We start from the raw sequence: 25592 nt of genomic DNA on the forward strand, positions 1-25592 counted from the left end.
GACTGACCTTGTCAGTGGGAGAGAAGGATTTGATTGATTCAGATGGGAAGTTCCTTTACATCTCTCACTTGGTGTGCCCTAGTGCAGCGTCTACCCGCTCCTTCACCTTGTCTGAGACAGCACCGAGAGCCTCTTCAGGGATGGAGTCTTCTTGACTCCCTTCTCTGGTCTCCTTTGACCAGCAAGGGCTTACGCCTCTCCTTGGGGTACTGGTGAAGGTGTGCCCTTTGTTGGCCTTATCCTGTCCTTCTCATTCCTCAGAACCATTTTTTTTCTCTTCTCTAGAAAGATGGCTAATGTTAGTTATAACTTGACAGGATCTGGAACCACCTAGGAGACATCTTCCAGGCACAATTCTGGGCATGCCTGTGAGAGGTTCTGTTGATTAGGTTAGTTGAGGTGGGAAACCCTACAGCAATGTGGGCAGCAACATGGCCTGGGCTTGGGTCCTGGGCTGCATGAACAGAAGAAAGCAAGCTGAGTGCAAGCGCTCTTCACTCTAGTCTCTTACTGTGATGTAACCAGCTTCTTCAGGCTCCTGCTGGTTGACTTTGCTGCCTTTCTGTACTGTGCTCTCGAACTGTGAACTGAAGTAAATAATTCCTGCCTTGATCTCCTCTGTCAGAGTATTTATTTTATCACAGCCAGAGGGAAAAATGCTAAGACACCATAGGTGTTACCATGGGAGATGCTCACCTGATCCCCTTAAACACACCCCTTTGGGCTGTCTACTCTTCTTCAGAGTCCAAGGACACAGAGCATGTGGCTAAAATGTTAACATCTGTGCCTGAGGTTTTCTTTCCTGGCCAGAATTTCTAATCTGAGGAAGACAGACTTTCAGTTTCCCCAGGATGACAAATTTTCCTTCTCCTAACAGCTGATAGTCAAATCCTATATTTCCTGACTTACCCCTGAGACCTTTATATTCACTTCAAGATCAAACTTGTTTACTTAATGGCACATTATGGTTTTTCTATACTTGCAACCACCAGCCAAGTCTCACCTCCTGCTCTGGTTTCCTCCTATGACTTTTCACTCTCCTATCTAGCTTCCTGTCCCTTTGATTTGATGCAAAGCTCTTTCTAAATGCCCAGGCTCACTGCCCAGATGATCTCTCACACATTTGTGTCAGAATTTCATATGAAAAATTCAATAAACAAAACTATCCCTTCTCATTTGAACATCTCTTACGAACACTATATGGCTTATGTAAAAGTAACTTTTATTCACCTGTTAAAATTGTTGTCTCAGGAGGCTTACTGCTTCTGTCTGCTAACCTAGACCTAGTCCTAGAAGCTTCTATCCTTCGCACAATCTAACCTAGGCCTAGAATGTTTTCAGACTCTGTGACTTATTGCTTAATAAGCGCAGCCTTTCTTGTTCTTGCTGAGTTCTGGGCTGGCTGGTTCAATTCAGCTGTTTTGGCTCAAACTCCTCTCCCAGCTTAACTTATTCAATCTGACTTTGCTCCCAGCCTCCGAATTCTCTGCTTGGCCTCAAACTAACTCAAACCATCTGCTCTAATCTTCTGGTTCCTTCTCATTCTCTGGCTCATTTGGTCTTCTCTATCTGTAAGACCTATCTCTCTATTACTATCCCTGTAAAAACTGTGTGCCTCTTTTTCTTAATTGCCCCTAAGTAGCTTCCCTTTCTTCTCTCTTCTCCTGAGAGTGGGCATATCCTATTCTGTCAAATCTTTCTCTGATTCATCACCTTTTTTGCCACTCAATTAGACATCACTTTCAAACACGGGTGTTTCCTTCTACAAACTAACTTTACCTTCATTGTTTGGGAGTAAAGACGTGTACCACCACACCTGGACCTAAGCTTTTCTTTACCTGAAACCTGCTCTATACCAGGCTAGCCTTGAACTGAGAGATCTGTTTGCCTTTGTCTCCTGGATTAAAGGTGTGTTTGTATTTCAGCTGATCACACAGGCCTAGATCTTTGGATATGATCTCTTGCCAGCCAGATCATACAGACCTAGAAGGTTTTTGGATGTGATATCTTGCCAGAACATCCATGTTCTGTATTAAAATTCCTCTACAGGCTTACCCCCATTAGCCTAAGTAATACATAATTATTCACTATCTTTTGCCTTCACCAGGCCCTTCTCAGTGTTTAAGTGAAGCTCTGTATCTTTGAGATATAAATTTTCTACCTGGTTGCTACTAAAAAGCTCATTATGGTTGTGTTGTGTCTGTTCATGGTAATTATTTTTACGCAATATTCTTTATGTGTCACTTTGTGTCCTAAAAAGAACTGAACAAAGTCTGTGGCCACTTCATTTATATATCTCTCAAGAAGGTATCAAGCACTATATTTGGCATGTACTTAGTTTTAAGACTTATATGTATGTATGTAAATGTGAGTATTTTAAAGATTATTTGTAACTGTTACTGACTCTTGAAAAAAACAACGAAATTTCAAGGTCCTTATCTAGCCAAGCCTAGATAAAATAGGACACTAAAATTATGAAACTAAACAAACAAACAAACAAACAAACAAACAAACAAAAAGCAACCTGTCATTTTGAAAACTGATAAACCTACTTAAAGATAGACAATGACATCAAGATTTACAACATAAATATAATTTTTCTTGATATTGTACTTGGAGCAATAACTGACTGTGCCTTCTGGTTTACAGAAGGAGAAAATACAGAAGAAGAAGAAAAAAGAAGAAATACTTTAAATAAAATACTAGTTAAACGATTAAAATCTTTACTATAAAGGTAAGCAGATGACCCAAAAGTAAAGGTGATAAAAAAGATACAGACAAAATGCCTGCTTTGATTCTCTTTCCAGTTGCCATGACCTAAAAGACAAGCCATTGTTTTTAAGCAGAGACGATACCTAAATGCTTATCATAATAAGACTTAAATCCTTAACAATAATTTAAGTTTGTTGAGAAAATATCTCCAGAACTGTTTATGTTTTATGTTTCAACTTCTTGTGTTTTCTTTGACATTTTCATATAAATTGAGGCATATTCAAGTACACGGGTAGAAAACACCAAATAGGTGGTTTGTAGCAAAGTAGGGAAATCTCCATCATAGGGCGTTGATGCCTCCTGATGGCATTCTTAGCCATAGGTGAAAGTTTGGCATCTGTTGCTGTTTTCCAAAAGGACTTACCTAATAATCAGGGGGTGTTAGATTATACACATCGACACTGATAAACTAGTAGTGTTTTCTATCTGTGCAAAGGACAAAGGTGAAGGGATGTTTTGGTTTTTTTTGGCTGGTTATTCCAGTGACATTAATGCCACTATTTGCACCAGTGGGCTAATCCTGCCAGGATAGTCATTCCTTATAGGTTCAGGTCAGCTTGATTTCCCTATGTTCTATGACTCCAGTATATGGTACCTCCAACAGTAGGGTCTTACCATCAAGTTCTGGATGGTAGCCAAGAATAATTACAATAGTCTGTGATATGTGGGGTTTTATGGGACCACACTGGTCACTGAATCCATTCCTAGTACTGGACTCTTTATTTGCTATGCTGTGAGGTCTAATAAGGGCACCGTTCCTACCTCTGTTGGGTAACTCCATGTAAACTATTTTTATATGCGTATATTATATATTTTAGGACTCTTCCACAGTAGTAGGTTTCCATATGAGTCTCTCAAAAGGCTATGAGTGTTAGTTATCCCTTTCCTACCCTGCCAATGTATCCGTACCCCCCCCAAATCCCCTACCCCATTTAATTATTCCTGTTCCAATAAGACATACCCTTCTTCCAAGGCTCAGGGATGACCCTAGAAGAGTGGGCAGAAAGATTGTAGGAGTGAGGGGCAGAGGATGACTGCAACTGTTTTAAGGGTGTAACAGGGAAGTTTCACATATTAAATCACAACACTTGTGACAATACGCCCAAGATCTCAACAAGATCAAGCAAGAAAGACTCCAGCATGGAGGAGAGGGCTTAGCACAAAGTCCTACCTCTACATGAGGAACTACTGGCAATTGATAGCTGTTGGGAGGAGAGTCCATTTTCTTTAAGGGTGTAACTTTTGTAAATCAACTACAATCCAGGGGATGGCCTCACACCCAAGAGTATTTGGGTGGCACAAATTAGACTCAGTGGGTTAAAACAAGCAAGCAAGCAAGCAAACAAACAAACAGGGCATGAAGTTGGCTGGACAGGGAGATGGGGTGAATCTTGGAGGAATAAGAGTAGTGGGGATGAATAGGAACAAAATATACTGCATGAGATTCTCAAAGAATTAATAAAAATATTATTGAAATATTTTCAATAAAGGTTGCAAAGCTTAAAACTTATAAAAAGAGATGACAACGGTATGACTAAATTGGCTGTAATGAAAGGTTATTAAAAATTCTTAAGGTCAAAATTCAATACCCTGAGATAAAACTCATGCCTGAGTAGAATTAAAAAAGAAAAATTCCAGAGAACAAGGATATTCTATTTTACCCTTTTATCAACTAAACTATTTAAAACTTGGTGATTCGATTTCACCCAGATGCTAAAATGTTAAGAGTATGTGTTTGCTGATGGAGTAAAACCTTCTTTACCTGGTTGGCCACTGCCTCAATAGTAGGAAAAATTATTTTAAAAAGAATTATCTGAAAAAAAATATTTCTACTTGGAGACATGCCCATTAAATCACATAATAACTACTTATTTAAATCACATAATAACTACTTAAAAACTTATTTAAGTTGAGAACATTTAAATCTATTTTTTAAAAGTTTGACCTATTGTACAAAATTCCATCCTCCTGCCTGTGATCTTCAGTCTTCTAGACTGGTAGGTAAGGAAACATATTACACTAGCTGTTAAAAAAACTAAAGCTTTTGCTTCCTTAGCCTGTGACACTGTTGTTGGCTATCTGAAATCTAAGGCCTTCTTACCCATTTTGGAAAGCATTCACTGTCTCTTTATAAAATAAATATTGGGTGTCCCATTAAAATCAAACAAATCAATGAACCATCTTGTCCTGTTTGTTGTTGTTTTTTGTTTGTTTGTTTGTTTTTGGTTTTGTTTTTGTTTTCCCCGACTTGACCCAAGCTAGACTTATCTGGAAAGGTGAACCTCAACGAAGAAAATACTTCCATCAGGTTGCCTATAACGTGGGATTCATGGTTTATATGGAATGGCTCTGACTACTGCGGGCAGAGCCACTCTAGGCAGATAGCCCTGAGTTGTATAAGAAAGTAGGCCAAGCAACCATGAAAAGCAAGCCAGTGAACAGCACCATCCACGGCATCTGTTTCGGTTCCTGCCTTCTGGTTCCTGCCCTGCCTTCCTTCGATTATGTAAGCAGGAGTAAACCTTTTTTTTTTTTTTTTTTTTTTTTTTTGTCTCCAAGTTGTTTCTGGTCACTGTGATAGCTAATCTGGGTTGTCAACTTGACTATATCTGGAATCAATTAAAACCCAAGTAGCTGGGCATACCTATGAAGGATTTTCTTGATTGCATCATTTGAGGTGGGAATATCTCCTCTAAATCTGGCCCACATCTTCTGGTGGCAGCCTACTTAAAAGGATGAGGAAAAGGAAACTTTTACTTTTTGCCTGCATCCTCTCTTTCTCTGTGTCTCTCCCCACTTGTAAGCTCATCTATCTTTTTCCTGTGGCATTCCTTTCCTGGTGATAGAACCTGCTTCTTTGGGATCCAATGTAGAACGAAAACCAGCGGCCCTCTAGGACTTCCCTGGGACTCCAGCAGAAGAGTAAGACTGCTGAGATGTTCACTCTCCTGGACTGAAAAGTTACAGGTTCCTCAGCCTTCACATTGAAAGACAGCTATTGTTGGACTGCTTAGGCCATAGTCCATACGGCACTCTAATAAATCCTGTATACATAATTCTACCACTCCTGTTCCTTTAAAGAGCCCTGATAAATACAGCCATAGTGTTTATCAAAGCAACAGGAACCTAACTAGGACAAAAACTTATACCAGGTTCATGGACTTTCTCTGTGACAGACCTGACCGTGTTGTTTTTAGGATGATTGTAGAAGGACTTTGAAACTTTGGGCTGGAAAAACCATTCAGTGCTCATAGCTTTCCTGGGCTGTTATAGGAGCTTGGATGACAGGAATGCTGAAAGAGGTGCAGGCAATGGAGGCCTGGCTCATGATGCTTCAAAGGAAAGAAAAGACTACCAGGGATGTTTGCATGATATTTTGAATTAAGAACCTGTGATCCAGTCAGATGGAGCTGATGAATCAGCCATGATTAACAAGCACCATTAAAGTGGAGCCTTTGTTTTGGTGGGACAACCAATGCTGGTTATCTGGAGCTGAGACATTAGCAGGGATTACAAAGAGACCAGCATCACTGAGGTGAATCTTCTGTGATTATTTTCTCAGGGTCGGCGCACGGAAGCTGCGGTCCAAAGATGGCTAATGTTACTTCTCAGGCTGGCTGCTGACGGTGGTACTGGTTTTGAAGGCAAGAAGGGGTCATGGAGAACAGTGGAGGGTTGGCTCTAGGAAGAAGGGTTATAGGCCCGGAGGATAAATCTGGAGAGGCCATTGGTAAAAGTGTTGCAGTGGGAACCCCAGCATACTGGAGACAGCAGTGCCAAGGGATGACCAGCCTAAGCCTGAGAGGTGAGCCGGAGAAGCAAAGCTGTCCAGACCCTTTGGAGCTCAGAAGATCCTGCGTGAGGTCCACATATCAAGCACTGAACTTTTTACACTGCTTAATTCTAGTTTTGCTTTTATTTGGTTGTGACTGTTACCTGGCTCTTCCCTGTTGGAATATGAAGGTATCTAATTGAGCTTGAGTCTTATAGGAGCCCACAGTTAAAAGGCGGAACTTTTAAAGAAACATTGGATTTTTTAAACAGATTTTGGACTTTCAAGTGCTGAAATTTCTAAAGACCATGGGTATATCTCATAAAGCTAAACTGTGGCTTACATTATGATATTAATATCAACATGACATCTTGGGGACAAACAAGAAGGAAAACTTTATGGCCTAATAGTGATATGTCTGTGTATCAAATTAAGAAGCTGCCAAGTGTTCTGGGTAGTTTGTTAACTTGACACAAGCTAGGGTTATCTGGGAAGAGGAACCTCAATTGAGAAAATGTTTCCATCAGGTTTCTGTAGGCAAGTGTGTGGGATATTTTCTTGACTGATGATTGATGTGGGAGGGCAAAGCCCAGTGGGGGTGGTGGACATCCTTGAATAGGCAGTCCTCAGTTGAATAAAAGCAGGCTGAGAAAGCCACGAAGAACAAGCCAGTAGGCAGTACTTCTCCATGGTTTCTGCTTCAGTGCCTGCCTTGAGTTCCTACCCCAACTTCTCTTCATGATGGGCTAAATTAACTGAAACAAACTCTTTCCTCCTCAAGTTGCCTTTGGTCATGGTGTTCACCACCACACCAGAACCCCAACTAAGATACGTCTTTGTGAAAGAAAGACGTACACTGTAAAGAAAATAAAAACATGAAATTTGTAGAGAAACGGATGGATCCAGAAACTATTATATTAAATGAGGTAACCCCAACTCAGGACAAAAAAAAATTGCATTTTTCTCTTATATGTTGGTTGTTACTACTTGCATTTTGTGTACTCATCCTGAAGTAGATGTGGAAGTCCAGAAACTAGCAATAGGGTAGTGGATGGGAAAGGCCCTTAGGAAGAGGAAATAGATTATAGGAGGATAGATGAAAGTAGAGAAGGGAGACAGGTGTTACAGTGATGGGGCTGTGGAGACAAGGGACAGGGAAATGAAGTGGGCGTGAGGAAGCCACATGGGAACTCTGCCCTTGCAACCAAAGAAAACATAATAAAACGGGAGAATAGAACACATATGAAAGAATGCGATCATGGAGGATACTGAGCGTTAAAGGTTTACATGGAGATGGGAGCATGGAAGTTGGGAAAATCAGAGGTACTGAGTAGCTTAAACAAAGTTAAGGATATATGAAGAAGCCTTATGAATCCCACTAGTTTTATCAAGAGAGTTAAGAATTCCAGTATGGAAGAGGAAGGACTCCTGATCCCTGACTCTAGGCTGAGGAGCTAAAGACAGCTGATGGCTTCTGAGAGATGAGGAGCCATTTTTCTTTGAAGGGTGGAGGCTGGCTATTGTTAGGGTGCCAATTCCCCAGCAGATTACTGCCCCTACCCCATGCCATGCACATACGGACTTAGTTTGTGAGTTATTTAAGAAGAAGACAAGAAGTTGGGAAGGAGATGGGAGATGCCAGCAGGGGTGGTGGGTTAGGAGCTAGATAGGACTGAGATGCACTGTAGACATAGGTAACATTTTCAAAAGAAAACAACCAGCACCACAGGAAAACATGGACTTTGCAGATGAGCAGATAGTGAAAATGCGGTACATGTAGGCAGTGGAATTGTTTTCAGTGGTAAAGAAAAGTTAATGAAATTTGTAAGAAAATGAATGGAGCTGGAGAACACTATTATGCGAGATGGGTGTACAAAGACAATAGTTGCAAGTTCTCTCACTCAGATCCTGGCTTTTAATTAAGTGTGTGTATTTAGGCAGGAGCAAATGTGAGTACTCACCATACAACAAGAAATGGGAAAAAAAGAGGCTTCAAGGCAGGGGTTGGGAGGATAGTGTTACATGAGATAGGAAAGTGGAATAGGAAATACTGAGGACAAAGATATATAACAGAGAAGTGGGGCAGGGCCTGGTGGGGGAGAAGTGAGGGAAGGCAAGATAATCAGAAGGAAGTATGAATATTCGGCTTGGAGAAAACCTGTTATGATGCATGTCAATTAAAATAATAAACAAACAAGCCATTAAACAACAACAAAACCATGGTGTTTGGAACACCCAGGTTATAACTACTCATACTCGGCTCCAAAATATACTACATCTTATTCTCTTTAAGGAAAAATTTGTGGGTTTTTTTGTTTGTTTGTTTTGCTTTTGTTATTCATTTATTTGTCTATTGCTTTGACAAGGGATTGGAAGACTAAACAGTGTGATGGTTAATTAAAAAATGGCTTCTCCCTTGCGTGACTCCTACCTATTTGAATGTTAGCTACGTGGAAGAGTACTGCGTGTGCCTTGGGACATCTGTTTGTTGAGCCACGTAAGAAACAGATTAGGGAAATTCAATTGCCCAGCAGGTCACTCATTGCCAGTTGGGAAAACCAGTCAATGCTATATAAACTCTAGATCCTGACCAGGTAGGACCAACAACTTCCTAGTATCTTGGCCCCTCTCTGTCTCTGTGTTAAGTCAGTAAAATTCTTTGCAAATTCTTTGCAAACATTAGGGACCCCAGCCTCAATGTTCACCTTACCAAGACTCAGGTAATTCAGAGATTGACTCATCACCTGCGGTATTAAGGCTTACCCTATGAAACATTTTGGTTAAGAGGCTGACTCTAACATGGGAGACACTTATCCGTATGTCCTGTGGCCCACCCTTCAACACAGCTTCCACTAATGTTTACTGGCTGCCCACCCAGACCTCTTTAGTTCACCTTTAGCCCCTTGGCCCTGTTGATGGCCCTGAGGGGCCTGAGGACTCGCAGCACTCGTAAAATCTTCACAACGTTGATTGCGCTGGACCTGGGAGAGAAACAGGGCGGGTGGTAAGTTGGCAAAACTGTGTTAGAGCAGAGAATGACATGTGGCAATGCTGTCCAGACATCTTAGACAAACTAAAAAAAAAAAAATGCAGAATCTGTCTTAGGACTGAGAACTTCTCTTACTAATCGCTAAGAACCTAGGGCCTCCTTGTGAAAGACACAAACGGAGAAGGGGGGCTACAGCTCAGGGTGAAGGCTTGCCTGGCTGCTTGTGGCCATTCTTTTGATCCCCAACACTGGAGTGGGTAGGGATGCAACACAAAAGCCAAGTCATCAGCAATACAGTATGTGACTTAAGAGATATCTACAGTGTCAAAAGAGGACAGTGAAAGCAAGCCAGACCTGGATTCCATCCCCATTGCTACTACCTACAAGCTGAATCACTCGGAATACATACTTAATTTCCTGTGCCATAGTTTTTCATCTGGAAGACGAGGCAGTGATTAGCTCAAAGGATTGTTTCAGGGATTGAGGGAGGATTTATGGACATTAGGTAGCAGGGGTGCAGGACATATTATGAGTGTCTAAGTAAAATGGCGTGTTTGCTATCTTGCCTGCCCGAAGCATCACTACACCACGTACTAAGTGTACGATGGTGAACTTTAGGCCCGTGGTGGGAGGTGGCAGGTATGTGGAAGGGATTCTGAAATATGTCCAAACACAATGCCCAAGTCCTTGCCTGCTACAGTATATAAATTCTACCATGGTTCAGGACATGCTCGGAATGCCAGAACAACTGGGAGCCTCGGCCTATTGCTCCTTTCTGTGAAGGAGTGATGACAGGTGCTCCCATAAGCCCTCAGCAAGGTGGCTAGATGGTTTCTGTCTGTCCCAACCGAGTGGAACTCTTTAACCGCGTTCAGCCGTTGAGCAGCCTTTGCAGTGTGTTCTGACCCAGAGTGCTAATTAGAGTACCTTTCCCAGCTTGACAAGAGGACTCGAACTCGCCTTGGGATCAAAAAAAGGGTCTGATGTGGAAGCAAGTGCTGATTTTTATTCTTCCTATGTCAAGAGAAAGCTGGTACAGAAATTCAATTTCTCTGGTTCATGGATCTTTATTTCCAAAGACATAAAGGACGTTCCTATCTATCACTGTTCCCACAGCATCCCTGGGAGGCAGGCAGTTCGTACTGCATCACAATGGACAAAATTTAAAAGATGGATGGGGACAAACAAAACAAAAATCAAAACACAACTGAGAGGAATTATTGGGTCAAAGTGAAACAGTGGCTTGTGGTAGTGCTGAGGTGAGAGTCTGGATGTCTAGGCTCCCAGAGAGGAATTCGGGGTAACATAATTGATAAACAAAGTATAGGCTTTCACTCGCATGGCCCCCATTTCACTACAAAGGCTAACCATGAACCAACCTTGGGAAGGGAGACCCAAGACACTTGGGATGCAAGCCTTTCTCTGTCACTGGTATAACCTTGGAGGAATCACCTAATGTCCTAAACACCAAATTTTATAATAACATGTTCCTTGCCTGCCTTAGAGGTAGGTGTGTGTGTGTGTGTGTGTGTGTGTACTGTGGGAGAATAGATATGTGAAAATGTTTTAAAATTCAGAGTGGGGGATTAATAAGCATAGCTGTTAAAAAGAGGCAGAAACTCAAAGTCAAATTTCTTTTAAAAACCCGAGCAAGGTCTGCAACTTGACTTTAGAGCGAATTGAGCTAGAGAGTTTTACAGCTCTTACCTGTACTGCCCATCAAAACCTCCAGGAGTGGATTCTTTATAACTCACCCAGCAGGTTCCTCTGTGCAGCTAAGACTAAAAATCAGTACTCCCCACCTTCCTCCTGTACATCTCCTCTGCGTGTGCCTATGTGTGCTTTGACTGAGAACAGAGGTGGAAATTAGGGAAAGAGGCTGAGCTGGGCCAGGGTAGGTCATAGCAATGGCATGTTTGGACAGCTGTCGGGCAGCCTATGGCCTTAAGCACAGTGAGAAAAACCTCGGGAGAGGACGGTAACATAGCTCTCTGTTTTTTTATAATGTTCATTATAATGTTTATAATAGCCCGTCCCTGCTATGACAAGAGTCTAGACATTTAAACAAATTGTTGTGAGCAATATACTCCAAAAGAAATTAAATAGGGCTTGGTGGTTTATAGGCATATAAACACAGATATTCAGGAGAGTCATAAGTTCAAGGTTATCTCTGGCAATTTAGTGTGACCTATGCCAACTAAAAAGCTGTTTAGTGGTATAGAGCACTTGAGTAGCAAGTTAGGCCTTGTGCTCAATCCCAAGCACCACAAGTAGGGGTTGGGGGGGGGGAAGAAAGGGAAGGAAGAGGAGGGAGGGGAGGAGGGAAAGGAGGAGGAACCAAAACGAACATCATGGCCTACTTCAGACCACACAGTCTATTCCAATCACAGTCACAGGGTGAGAAGGGAGTCCAGAAGGGAGGCTCCCCAGGACTTGGCTGACTTCTTTGACACCCATTCCTAGCTGCTTGCCCCCATCTTGGGTAGAGGGACTCACTGGATGCCAAAGGAGATGAGGGACACGCTAACCACCAGCAGGTCCAGGATGTTGAAGTAGTTTCGGCAGAAAGAGCCCTTGTGCAGGAAGGCCCCGTAAGCAGTCATCTGCAGGGAGGCGGAGAACAGGAGTGAGTGACCTGCCTAGGCTTCAGAGGCAGCAGCCAGACACCATGCTTTCCTGCCTACAGCGTCAGCGACCCCAGGGGAGAGCCCAAGCACTGCACAGGGACAGCAGGAAGGACTGAAGGTGACGCAGTGCCAAGAAACTCTGTAGCCATCCATTCAACCACCGAAGAACTTCCCCAGCTCCGGACACGTGTCAGGTTCTTCAACCCAAAGCCCTTTCAGATTGGCACCATCACACTCCTCTAACATTCTCTAACATTCCTCTGTCCTTCAGGCCCAGGCCAACGTGGCTCCAGCCCTCAGGGCCTTTGCTGCTTCGTCATAGGTTATGTTTTCTCTATGTGGGCACCTCCTAACCTCCTTTCCATGGTTTACCCTCAGGGCCAGCTGAGACACTAGGCATCAAGGGAAGGATGAGACATACCCAGGTGGGTGTCCAACCATCCTGATTTCTCTAGGATGTAATTGGCTCCGCCACTGAAAGAATCCCACACCCTAGAAAATCTCTGTCTTAGGCAAACTGGTCAGCTTCCTTTGGAGTCCTCTGGGTTGACCCAATAACCGTCCTTAGCCTCTCTTTATGCCTTGGTCTCAGTGGTGCTGAAGCTCTCTGTGAAATGTATAGGCTCAGTGCTACTGTCTGCTTTCTAGACTATATCTAGAGGAGGAGCTATGTCCAGAGGGGGCAAGGTGGTACAGAGGTACACAATACAGGCTCTGAAGCAGATGACCTCTACTCAGATCCCAATACTACTACCTTTCATGTGCTTCATGTGAAAAATGAACTTTTCTGTGACTCATTTCCCACCTCTGCACATTGAGATAACAGCACCACTTGGCCCATGGATTGTGAGCATCAGTGGAACAATTATACATAAAGCACTTAGGACACGCCTCTGCACGTGGCAAGCCCCAGAGATGTGTTCTCTCACTATAACTTGGGTTCGAAATTTATATTCTTCCCCGTACAAAGGAAGAATATGTCCTTATCTATAAAGCATGCGTGATATTTCGTGTTTCTGTGAGGGTCAGACAGCAAAGCAAAGAGAACGTTCTCTGAAAAATGTTCAAAACAAGAACATGTAAGGTGACAGTTATTGTTACAGGATCTGACTAATGTTGCCTCCTGTGCTTGTAACAAACTGTGTACTCTGTATAGTCGCACTTTGCTGAAGGAAGTAAAGGTCTCCAGCTACCCAGGATGAGCCTGGATAAGGCTATGGGTCATGAAGCATCTGCCCAAGAAAAAATCTGGAACTGATGGTTGAGAGACCAAGAGAAGTTTCCTGGTCATCTGGAGTCCAGATTTTCTCTTTGGAATCAGAGCGTGTCCAGGGTGGTACACCCAACGACCAATACAAAAGCCAACATGGGGAAATTGGCAAAAATAGCTCTCGCGACCTAATTCTTTCCATTTATCTCCTGCAGCAGGAGATTGCAGGGGACTCGGGAAGCTGTGTTGTGCAGCAGTTTTTAGAAGTGGGGAGAGTACATAAAAGGGGTAATATGGCTATAGATCTCTCCCATAGACTACAATCTGGAGGGCTCACTGCCCTATGTTTCTGTGAGGACCTGGACCCCAGAGAGTGGAATTAAGTGGCTGCTACAGTTCATATTCACCATAAAGTTTTAGACAGGGGGACAGAGTGGCTCATCACACAGTTCTGTCTCTTTGACTTTGGACTTGTTTTGTCCCCGACCCCAGAAGTAGACCAGCCCTTCAGAAAGCATGAGAATGTTGGGTGGGAGCAATGGACATGTGCCCTGGCAAGATCAGAGTAAGAATGGTTACGAGAAAGGGCAAGTAGATACCTAGAAGAGAGAACATTCATTTGAAGACTATGTGCATTCATGGCACCAGAAAAAGCCAGGTCCAGGTACCTATACAACTGTTTTTCTTCTACCCTGTGCTACTGACTGTCACCCAGCTGGTCCCTGCTTCCAGGAAGCCTCAAGCTATTTATCAGGAAAGGCCTGGGACTAAGCACCCATCTACTGAGAAAGGAATGGAATGAGACACAAACTCCAAATTTCTTTGAACAGGAGGGGAAACTGTCTCCTACCATCCGATCCCAGACAACCACATTTCTCAAGGTGTATCTCTAGGGAGAAACCATCTCCTCACATTTGTCATTACCATAGCTGGTCCTGAGTCTGCTTTCCTTCCGTGGAACAGTTCTGTTCCTTATTTAGACTAACTAGTGTGCTACTACCTGTCCTGACCTTTTAAAGACAAATGGCCCCAGACCCTTCAACAGTCCCTTACAGCAACTGAGGCTCTGGGCACCCTCACAGCCAGTGCCTTGGCATGATACAGGGCCTCCCAGATGGGCAGACAAACCCAGGTGTGGGAGGCATGGGAAGTGGGGGGAATGCTGGGAGGGGTATTCAGAAGCACAGCGAGCATAAGAGAGACTGGAAGCAGAAGAAGGAAGAAGTATGGTGAGGGGGAAGGGCTTGCCATGGCAATGCTTGCAGAGACTTTCATTTCTGATTGCATGGCAATCCTAAGGAGAAAGCACCATTGAAATCCTCAAGCGAAGCTCGGCATGGGGTCCTGAGAACTGGGCCTCAGAGATTTTCTTGTCCTGGGAAAGATCTCCTAGTACCTGCTTGTGACCTTGAGTCCAGGGTGTAACAGCAAAGCAGCTCACCATGGAAAGGGACTCTGTCACCTTTCTACTCTCTCTGAGCAGGAAAGAAAAATATGAGCCATGCAGTTGGCGAGCAAGGGAAGCTAGGGTCCAGCACACCTGAGCCTCTGAGGTCTAAGGACATCCCGGGAGGCATACAGAAACTTCTCAACTCAAGTTTTTATCTGGATGAGACAGAAATGTCAAGCCCACTAAAAAGCTGGGCATGATATGAGGGTTTTGTCAGGAAAAAGAAAGGTCTGTAGCTGGTACTGGTACACACTCAGACTGGACATCAGCTTGTATCTACCTAAAGATGATCTGAAGAGAGGCCTGAGCTTTTTGGGAGAGGGTGTCCTAGGCAAGTGTCCCAGGACGATGCTTACACTAAAACCTGTGTGTTCAGGGACAATGATCTTTCTGTTCTGTGCAAGGGTGAAAATCTCCCCATTGCTCAGAGGGAAGCCAACATTACCCAAGGTCGTATAGCCCAGGTGGACCGCCAAGGTCACACATCAGTTTACAGGTGCAGACATACACTCGGCAACCTGTAATGAGACCTTTCACGGGAGTTGCTGATTTCCAGGTTACAAAGGCTTAGAGATAATCTCTAGTCGTTGGCTGTATAATCTGGTTGGGATGCTGGCTCCCAATCCTGCCTCCATTACTGTCACAAGGCCCCCACTTCTGCTTAGCCCTTATGATTGCCTTGGTTCTGAGACAGGTGTTGATGATAAGCCTCCGAAGAGAGGGGCCAAAGTGACTCCTTCATGCTCCAGAGGTGTTGCCTTTCTAGAGCGTGTGGGGTGTTTCCTCTCTGCAGGAGGAGGGAGAGAGAATTTCAAGGAGGGCTCAGCCACCAGCTGATTGGAGGAGGTGCATCCAAACTGAGCACTGCTGACAGCCACCATGCTCAGCCGGCAATGGGACAGCACCCACGGTGACACAGCCTGTGTGTGACTCTCCTAGGCCTAGGACTGCTGCTTAGTGAGCAGAAGGGAGCGGTGTGGTGGGTCAGGTCCCTTCTTCTGGCATCTGAGCTGGGACAAAGTGACAGCATGAGGTGAGGACACAAGAGTTAGAGAGTGAAGGAAACAGAAGAGTCAGCCAGACAGAGCAGAGACACAGAAAGACAGAGACACGTGGCTCAGGGGGCATTACCTTAAGGATAATTTCTAATGTAAAGATACTAGTGAAGACATAGTCTGCATTGCCTAGGATCTGAAAAATAAGCAGAATTGGATTAGTGGCTCTGAGAGTGCACCCAACACCAACAGGAGCATGTGTTAGCAACAAGACAGACAGCAGCAGAGAGCTGGGACTGGCAGAGAGAGGAAGGAAGAGAGAGGGAGATGGGGTGTTACCTTCAGAGCAATTTCAATGGTGAAAATGGTAGTGAAAACAATGTCAAAATAAAACAGAATCTGCAAAACAAAAACAAATAGGATGGGGGAGGGAGGGCAGACACAAGCGGAGGGGGGGGAGGTCAGTGGATGTTCACCAGAAAAGGAAAAGCACTTCAAAACAAGGTGTTCCTCCCCCCACACCACCAGAGCATTTCTACATGGAGACAGGTGAGACAAGTAGGAGAGACACTGGCTCCCACTCAGGGCTAGCATAGGAGGCTCTGGCCTAGTGTGATGTCTGCAGGCCAGAGCGGGGAGCTTCCAGGGCAGGCCTCAGCAGGAACAGGGTCTAAGCAGCATCTGTTTGGATGCTTCTCACATCAACCCAATTTACTTGCAAACCCAGAATACTCCATGGGTTGTTGGGCAAAAGAGCAGAGAATGGGTTTGTTGTTTTCATGGCTACTCAGATGCTCAGCTCTCACATGGATGTGGCATCCTGTGCCAGAGGAGGACATTTATACTGCTGTCATGGCCTTGGGACCTAGGAAGGAAGTCCTCCAGGTCAGCCCAGGCTGAGGACAAGCTTATAGCATCGATACTTGAGTCCATCTTAGGAAATGGACCATGGCTGAGGCCACTCCTGCTGACCTCAGCAAGACAGCCTGGGGCCGGCAGGATCCCAGAGCTGAGAACTTTGTTTATTATGGATGCAGCTTCAGAGCAGTGGCTCTTTTCTTCATGTCTATGTGGCTGAGATTTAATAAGGCTTTGGGGTTTTGAGGCATACTGATTCCTATTTTAGTATTTAATATTGATCACCAGAGCCTTTTGAAGCTCCAAACAGATTTACTCTATTGAAGATTATCACAGTACTCTTTCTGAGAATGTCAGCCTTACCACTGACACCTAATCGCCAATGGTTTTTCTTGGTCAGAGGAAATGGGAGCAGGCCTTGAAACCAGTGGCCACATGGCTGACTTATAGGCAACTTGAGTTTCCTGGGGAACATCCACAGGCAACAAGATGCCTGACCACTGTCTATTATCAACCAGCCAAATGCATCTGGGCACATGCTCACTTGCTTAGTGAAAGCTCCGAGGCTGGGTTTTCTATCAAAATCCTAATCTCTTAAGGGAACCGTCACTGTCTACGGATCGTGAGGTTCATAGCAGGCCTCCTCACTGAGCAATGGAGTCAGCAGCACAAGCTGTGGGCCCGCTCCACTCTCAGAAGGACAGGGTGCAGAGGATAAATAGAGTGCATACATGGTTCCTGAAGGAGGTGTGCTGGACGGGGTCCTCAGCAGCCAGAGAGATGCTGCTGAGCAGAATGAAGAAGAGGATGAGGTTGGTGAAGATCGTGTCGTTCACAATGCGGTGGCACTGCAGGCGGAACCTGTGTGGGAGGGAGGAAGAGGACAGACGTGTCAGGAAAGATGAGGTACTGCCCGGGCCTCAGGGGCCTGTCCCCTCAGTCTTTCTAACCAGTACTATTTAACCTAAGTATCTTAGGGTAAATGGATTCAGTGAAGTGTGAAAGGCAACCGCTGGCCGAGCAGGAATACTTCACAATTCAAACTTGGGGAGAGAAGTAACTGCAGCCCATCTGATTTACAACCCAGGACCCTCTCAATTTAAAACCAGAACAGACTGTCTCCATATAAGCTGTGGGGATCTAGGAGCACCCAGGCTTCTGTAGGTTGGCTACAGGCATTTGGATCCAGGAGGAAGCGGACTTCTCATTCCCCGCCGTCCTTACCCACCTGTTGTTTGGGCTGAAGATGAAAAATGCGCTGGCTTCCGGCATGGGCACTGCCTTTTCCTTAAGGTGCAGCTCAGACAGGGGCCGGGGGCGTGGCCCCACAGGCATCTCAGGCTCCTCCTCCTCTTCTTCCCCTGAAAGGAAGAGAAAGGATCCATTCTCAACAACTCCAAAGCTCACTCTCACCTCTCCGCCATCCTACTGCGGGATCAAGACACCCCTGGGGTCTCCGAGCTACAGGATGACAATCCAGGCAGATATTCTGCCCCCACCTCCTGGGGCTATCAGAGGTCACCTCTGTTAGAGAGAGACGTTGCTGGAAGTATATAGTACTAGAGGATGTAGATAAGATGGACAATATGTTCATATTTGTTAATCTCTTCTGGTTTTAAAACTGAAAATCCTGTATGCTGGGAAATCCCCTAATCCTGAGGCAGAAAACCAAACCAAACCAAACCCAAAAAACCAGATGACTGGTTAACTCTGATTGAACAGTGCTAGAGAACAGGGTGGGTGAGCCCAGGCATTTATCAGGTGTCACCTATTCATTCTAGATGCAGCTGAGAAAAGGGGATGGCTTAGCCGACGTGTGAAATAACTTATAGGGGAGTCTGCTCTATAAACTCCCATCGATCAAACGAGGAAACTTACGATTGCTTTGTGACTGAATTGACACAGCCACAAACTTGCCTTCTAAATATTTATTCTTATACCCACAGACAAGTGCTACTTTCAGTTGCGATCAGAGAATCTTTCAGTTGCAGTGGCTGGTAGCAAATGCAGACCCTCTTGGTTGCTGTAGGTGCTAAGAATAAGTGACAGTCGTGTGCTCAGCCCTAAGTGGGACATTTAAATTTAAGCCTCAGGGAACATGACAAAAGAAGGGCTGGAAGAACTGCGTGAGCCTGAAGACAGGAGTAAGAGCTGCAGAACGCTATCTTCTGGGTCTGACAGCCGTGGCAAGCAGGATCCCACAGCAGCTGGGGTTGCCTCTGCTGGGCCTACCATTAATCCATCATGGATGTGGAGAGACTCATGGGCTCTACCTCTCCCTGCTGAACTACTGGATCCGCTGGATTCTGGGTAGGGGAGGTTATTGACTTCAGCTGTATACCTATCAAAGAGCCCACCAGACTGCAATGGACAGTTCCAATTCCACAGTCACATAGGCAGCGCTGGTTCAACTCAGTGAGTCGTGGAGCCAAACAAAAGACGTGAATGTAGGGAAGTGGGTGTGGAGGACAGGGGTGGAAGGGACGCAGAAGAGGTGGGGACGCCGCCGTAAGAGTAACCAGAATGTGCCACATACTATATACATGCATAAAGTTGTCAAAGAACAAATTTAACTAAAATTTATTTTTAAAAAAAAACTTCACAAATTATACTTCAAAATCCCTGTATTTTCCCACGATTTTTCAAAGCAACAACAAAAACAAGGCAGGGACAGTAGAACTCAAGCAATGAAAAGAGATCTTCCATCCTGACGTTAGTTAGAAACTGACATCAGATGAAGGCACTCCCTTGCTCTTCTGGCAGTGGCCGCAGTTTTGGAAAATTAAAGTTGAACAGTTCCTACTTAGCTTGCCTCACAGCGTCTATGGGAGAAGGCACTCTGCATGCTTCTGGTCAGATATTCTTGGACACACACAGCCTGGGAAAGGGAACAGGAACATGGAAGCCCCAGAAAATGCCTCCATCTAAATCACAACCCTGTTTCCTTCTGAACATGGCTCTTGCATTTGGGCTCCCTGAGCTCAGCTGTTCCTAGGTTGAAATAATAGTAATAGCGCATGGATATTTCAGAACCCATGTCTGGCATGCAGCTGAAGCCGTGAAAGCGTCAGCTCTCACACTGCCGTCTCTACCCACAGGACAGATGCTGAGCATATGAAATTAGTGTTCAACATCTCTCTCAGTCTCATCCTTGCCTGATCTGAATTTCTAACAAACTATCTGCTCAAACCCAATCATTTCCCGGCCAGTAACTTCAGCGAGTTGGCTAGCATTCTCCACGCACACCCAGAATTCCAGAGTATGACCTTAGAAACAGGGTCTTTGCCTATGTAATTAATTATGATGGACTCTGTTGGGCCATACCTCTAATGATAGCTGCTCTTATAAGAACATATTAAAGGCGCACATAAGTTAGAAGGCCATGTGAGGAAAGACAGAGGCAGAGATTGGCACGGTTGGCCTACAAGATGAGTTCTTCTGGCTACCACGAGGAATTAAGAGGCAAGCAAGGATTTGTCATAGATCAAGCATAATGAGAATGGCTCTAACAATCTGATGTCAGGCTTTAAGTGTCTGGCTTTATTTTAAGGCATCCAATGTGTGGTTATTCTTAGGTCCCAGGAAGTTGTAATACTGGCTAGGATAATGCCCCCTCTCTTTGAGTTTCCCTTCGTTGCCTTCTCTGCAGAGTCAACAAGAACGTCAGTGCAGACATGGATCTAAGAAGGGACTTGTAGGGGAAGTGGCGAGTGGACTAACAGGTGTGGGAGGAAAATAGCAGAGGGTAGGGAGGTGACAGTAACCAGAAGGCAAGATATAAGCTAGAACCCTGCCTGCATTTTTCCAGAAAACATGCTTTTGAGAGTAGCCTTCACCCCAGTGTCCTGAGTACTCAGGCTCTAAGGAGTGACACCCCCCCCCCATCCCTCTGTTCTACCACCCAAGTGCTGGGGTTATTTGCATGTGTGACCACATCTATTTTATGTGGTACCCATGTGATCTGTGGATTGGACCCAGGGCTTCGTGATCACAGACAAGCATTCTACCAGCTGAGCCACAGTCCAGCCCAGGAGCCCTTGGTCTTGATGACAATTAAACTTCTGCACTTTTATAAGCAACGTAACTACACACCCTGATACTTGACCTATGTCGCCTTGCCAAAGGCCCATGTGACTCCGCCAAAGGACCAAGGACTTCGGCCTTTGACTCTGTGAGTGATTCAGCCTTTCATCCTTACGGAGTCACTATCTCTGGTATTTCATCAACGCCAGAAAGCTGACCAACAGAAAAAAATTAAAGGGTACAAGGACGAGAAAAATGGAGGCAAGTGTGTACAAGAGGCTAAAGAAGGTATCATTCTATATTCTACTTAGAACAGTACAGCTCAAGATCGTTGTCACAGACATAGGAGGTTTGCCATCCCCCTGACACGCAGAAGTGGGAGTTCAAGCTTGGCTTGGGCTGAGTATGTATGTGAAAAGACTCCAACCTAGACCGGCCCCCCACAGTGTACATGGGGCTGCATTCTCCAGGCCACAGCAGCTTGGGGCGGGCTCCTCTTGGGGCCAACAGTGGTATGCTCTTTTTTTTTTTTTTTTTTTTTTTTGCAAAACACATGAGGGTCTTTTTATTGTAAATTACAAGCTGCAGCTTGGGCCTACACAGCCCCACCGCCAAAGCGGTGGGAACTGAGCGCCCGTGCCCAGGTTAGTTGGGTGATTTATAGATTCTGGTCCCTCCCAGCATATCCAAGGCAGGGGCAATTCCTGCCTGGCAAGCATCTATTGGTCAAAATGCTACATTTTGAATCGATTGGCTATAGGAAGGTTCCCAGGCCATTAATGACCAGGTCTCCCTCCCTAGGGGGATGGTCCAGTTTCCTAGCAACCGTATCTCTAGTGGGTGGGGAAAGAATGCAGCGAGGTAGCTCTCCCCTCAGGCCATTACTAACTACTTTACCGCACCTAGGCACCTACTCTAGGTTTTAACGAGAGCTGTCACTTTGGTCTCTCATTTCCCCCTTTCCCATGATCATTTGAAGACCCAATCTTGGGTCTTCCAGACATGACCCCTTGTATCTTATAGATTTACCTTTTTATAATGGGATCTGAATACCATTAGTGTAATGCTCAAGCATTTTTTTTATGAAAGCCATTAAGTAATTGAAAATACAAGGCCCCAAAAATAAAAATCAAAATGAGTAGGGGTCCCTTCAGGGTAGATATAGGGGTAGTAAGCCAAGGAGAACTATTATCCTTTTTTTCTAGGGTCTCTCTAGGCTTTTAGCCCAGTTGCTGCAATATTAGTTTTTATTTCAGCTAAGCAGATGCCCAAGATAATAGCTAATGCCAGGGAGCCACTTTTGACTTAGCATTTCAGCCTGCTAGGGGGGATTTGGGCGAAGATCTGTGTTCTGGAGCTTCCTCGATGCTGACCGTTGGACCGTAGGCATCAGGGGCTAGGGAGGCTGAAATGCCAGTCAAAGGCTGGGCAATAGGGCAGTCCCAAGCATCTGGTTAGTTGATCCACCCGAAGAGGCAGGGAGCAATCAGGTCAGTTTCCAGGAAATCCAGATTTCAGCTTGCAGTCCACAGCTGATCCCGGAACAGAGTTAAACAGGTGAAAATCTTGCCTCTCACAATGTGAGACAATGGCTCTTCAGATGTCCCCGGCTTTGTCCACAGCTTAGGCTGGGCCCTAGCAGTGGGCCAGTTGAGGCAGTGTTGCCCAGTGGTTAGCATACCACAATCCAGAGTCGCAGTCATCTGTCGTTGTGCCCAAATCTTCTCGGAGACCTTGGGGGAGCTACTGCCAGGATTTCGGGACTTGCAGCTGGTATGAGACCCTCCGGATCAGTCCTGAGGTCTTGGGGGGCCCTAGAATCCCAGTGGGGCCTCCAAATGTTATACCTAGTTTGCGAGCCCCCAAAAGATCTACAGGAATCGACTCCGTTGCAAAACACATGAGGGTCTTTTTATTGTAAATTACAAGCTGCAGCTTGGGCCTACACAGCCCCACCGCCAAAGCGGTGGGAACTGAGCGCCGTGGTATGCTCTTTTTACTGTAATTTTATTTAAACTTTGAAAACTATACACAGGAGTTGAGAGACTTGTAGAGTGGCTCTCTATGTCTGCTTTCAATGTCTACTAACATTTGGCTGCTATAGTTTCACTTATCTTTTCTGTTCTCACTTTAAGAGACCATTGAAATGTTTTAAAAGCAACTTCTAAACACTTCAGACTCTAGACATAAACACTGTAGTAGTTTAGAAACAGAATCACCGCATTATTATACTAACATGATTAAGAAGAATCTACTTAAAATAATTTAGTTCCTAGTCCATATTCAATTTTCTCCCAATTATCTCAAAAACATCATTTTAGAATAGAATTTTTTTTACTGGGGACCTAGACAAAATCTTTCCATTGCACTGAGCCACTGTTTCTAGCAAGCCTTTAAATTTCTATGCAGCCTTCCACATAAACCCTAAAGGGTTTTAAGACATCAAATCCTGGCCACCCTCTCCTCTTCATTATATGTGAGCCACAGACACCAGTTCCTACTTTTCCTGCAGGGAGAAGGGAATGTAGGTAGAAGAGAAAAGGACCTTCCAGGGAGGAGGCCTATCACATATTTGCAGACCCAATAGAGAGCCAGTGGAAGAAACATAGCTTTGCTTAAAAACATGCCTCTTGGCTACCTCCTTGGGTTACCGGTCCAATGCAGTCTAACCTGTTTGGAGAAAAAAGGTCATTAAAATCCAGTCATTTTCTGTGTGTTGACTTCAAGCTTGGAGTTTGTGACAAATTGGCAGCTTGAAGAAGCAAGCCTAAGGCTCATGCTGGCATGGGGCTTCCAGAAGCTGGGATGTATACTGTGGAGGAAGAGCCAGGGCCTCTGACCTTAAAACCATTTGAGAGGAGACAACCTGTCAAGTTACGCATCAGAGAGATGCACAGAATCTAGTCAGCAAGCATTTCTTTTGCAAACGAGAGACCTGAAAGCATTTTATGGAGCCATAAATGGGACATCTGTGATGGCAGCTGTCCTCATAGTGAGCAATGCCTCCTGAGTAATGACAAGATGGATTTTGGATTGACTGTTATTAGGTGAGCATAATGCAGTGACATATGTTATACTAATAAAATATATAAGTTGACAGTGCTAGCAGCACACATGGCATAATGAAAGCTTAAACACAACAGTGGCATAAGAGCACAGCTCCTTAAACTGTGGGTCATGGCCCCATAAGGGGTCTTGTAACTGAAGATGGGGGTTATAAAAACTCTGCCCATCGTGAAAGGTTTATGAATGTGCAATTGCCAAAACAGGATTCAAAAAGCAAAGATGAGGCGAATCAGAGATGTCTCCGGCAGCCCTTGCTCATGTGTCACACCGCTCATGAGCCTGCAGCCGAGGTTCTAACACCCAGCCTGCACGTCCACTGCCTGTGCTACCACCCCACACTGTACCGGCAAACAGTGCGTGGGACGTTGCAATTCAGACAGAAAACTGTCACAGATTATAAAGCATATACAGAATCTTGTGCTGTTGCAGATACATATGGTTTCATTGTGGGAAACGGGCACTCTCTTACTATCATCCTTCCTCTAGTACAAGAATCAAATTATCTTTGGATTCTCACATGTTGGGATGCTGGATTTTAAAAACTGCTGTTTGAGTTGCTGACTTGAGTGTCATTAAAAAAATTATTAAATGAATTTTGGGCTTGGGATTAGGATGATATTTCTAACAATTTCTACATCTGGTCCTAAACATAGGTCTAGTGTTTAATACTTAAGTTTTGTGTGAAGTAGTATTCTTATTATTGAGAATTATAAAAATATTGATCAATCATGAAAAGTGTTGAAGATGCTCTATGCCCTGCAGCATCAAGTATTCAGGCAAGGTTTGTTTCTTTACATAAAAATACATCTCTCCATCTCATTAGTATGAACATTTGCATTAGTTTTCAATAGCTCATAAAATTATATGTATATGGAATTATTTTATGATAAAGCTCTTCATGAAAGTTATTACTATTAGAAAATAGTTAATTTGTATACTTATTTTATATACCTATATACTTGAAGTGACATGAAAATTTCTTGGGTGTGGCTGGAAAGATGGCTCAGAGGTTACAAGCACTGGCTGCTTTTCCAGAGGACCCAAGTTCAAGTTCCAACACCTACATGGTGGCTCACAACCATCTGTAACTCCAGTTCTAGGGGATCCAATGGCTTCTTTTGGTCTCTCTAGGCATGAGGCATGAACACAGTGCATAGATATACATGCAGCCAAAACACTAATACACATAAAAAATTAATAAACTTTTTATCAAAATGTTCTTTTTTGAGTGAAAGAAGATTCCAAGTAGAAAAGGACAAGAGCCTCTTAGGGTAGAGGAAGGTTGAGTAGCAGCCACTGACACTTGGGCAGAGGAATGGGTTCTAGTGTCCACAGTAGAGGAGGGATGGGACAGGACCTCACAGTAACCTAGTACTTATTTTATGAAGAACTAGATATGAGATGTTCAAAGTCTCCGAAGACAGGAATATAGAAAATTCCTGATATACATTGACCTAATTTGGTCAGCGTATATCACAAACATGGGTAAGTATATCTTTCTGGGTTCCATAAATATGTATAACTATCACAAGCTAATATAAAAAAAATTTAATATGTTTAGCATGATAGAAATGTTAGCTACCCTAACTCCCTATACATAGTACATATCAGTACACTTCCACTGATGGGGGAACTAAACCCCCTCTTAAAAAAAACCCAGTAATTTAAAAAAGAATAAGTCAAAGTAATTATAATTTAAAAAGCCTTCCTCAAATATGGTATCATCTCTCTTAATATTATTATTAGGAAACCAGGATAAGTATTTCCCTCACATGGCAACTGGTAATACTTAAATCCAGGTACAAGATGCTTTAGTGGGGAAGGTTCTTT

The 25592-nt window shown here is 44.2% G+C and overlaps 1 protein-coding gene across 1 annotated transcript in view; it reads right to left on the reverse strand.

Moving 5' to 3' along the window:
* The window catches only part of Cacna1c (calcium voltage-gated channel subunit alpha1 C), a 184150-nt gene that overhangs the window by 63218 nt on the left and 95340 nt on the right, over nt 1–25592 (reverse strand). Inside the window, exons 16-20 of the mRNA XM_055604274.1 lie at nt 17902–18034; nt 17405–17534; nt 15952–16011; nt 12030–12136; nt 9438–9525 (exon numbers count right to left, since the gene is read on the reverse strand). Coding sequence (XP_055460249.1) covers nt 9438–9525; nt 12030–12136; nt 15952–16011; nt 17405–17534; nt 17902–18034 — 518 coding nt within the window. The remainder of the gene's footprint in view (nt 1–9437; nt 9526–12029; nt 12137–15951; nt 16012–17404; nt 17535–17901; nt 18035–25592) is intronic.

Source organism: Psammomys obesus, unplaced genomic scaffold (assembly GCF_907164565.1).
Source record: "Psammomys obesus unplaced genomic scaffold, mPsaObe1.curated_primary_1811, whole genome shotgun sequence".
Lineage (NCBI taxonomy): Eukaryota > Metazoa > Chordata > Mammalia > Rodentia > Muridae > Psammomys > Psammomys obesus.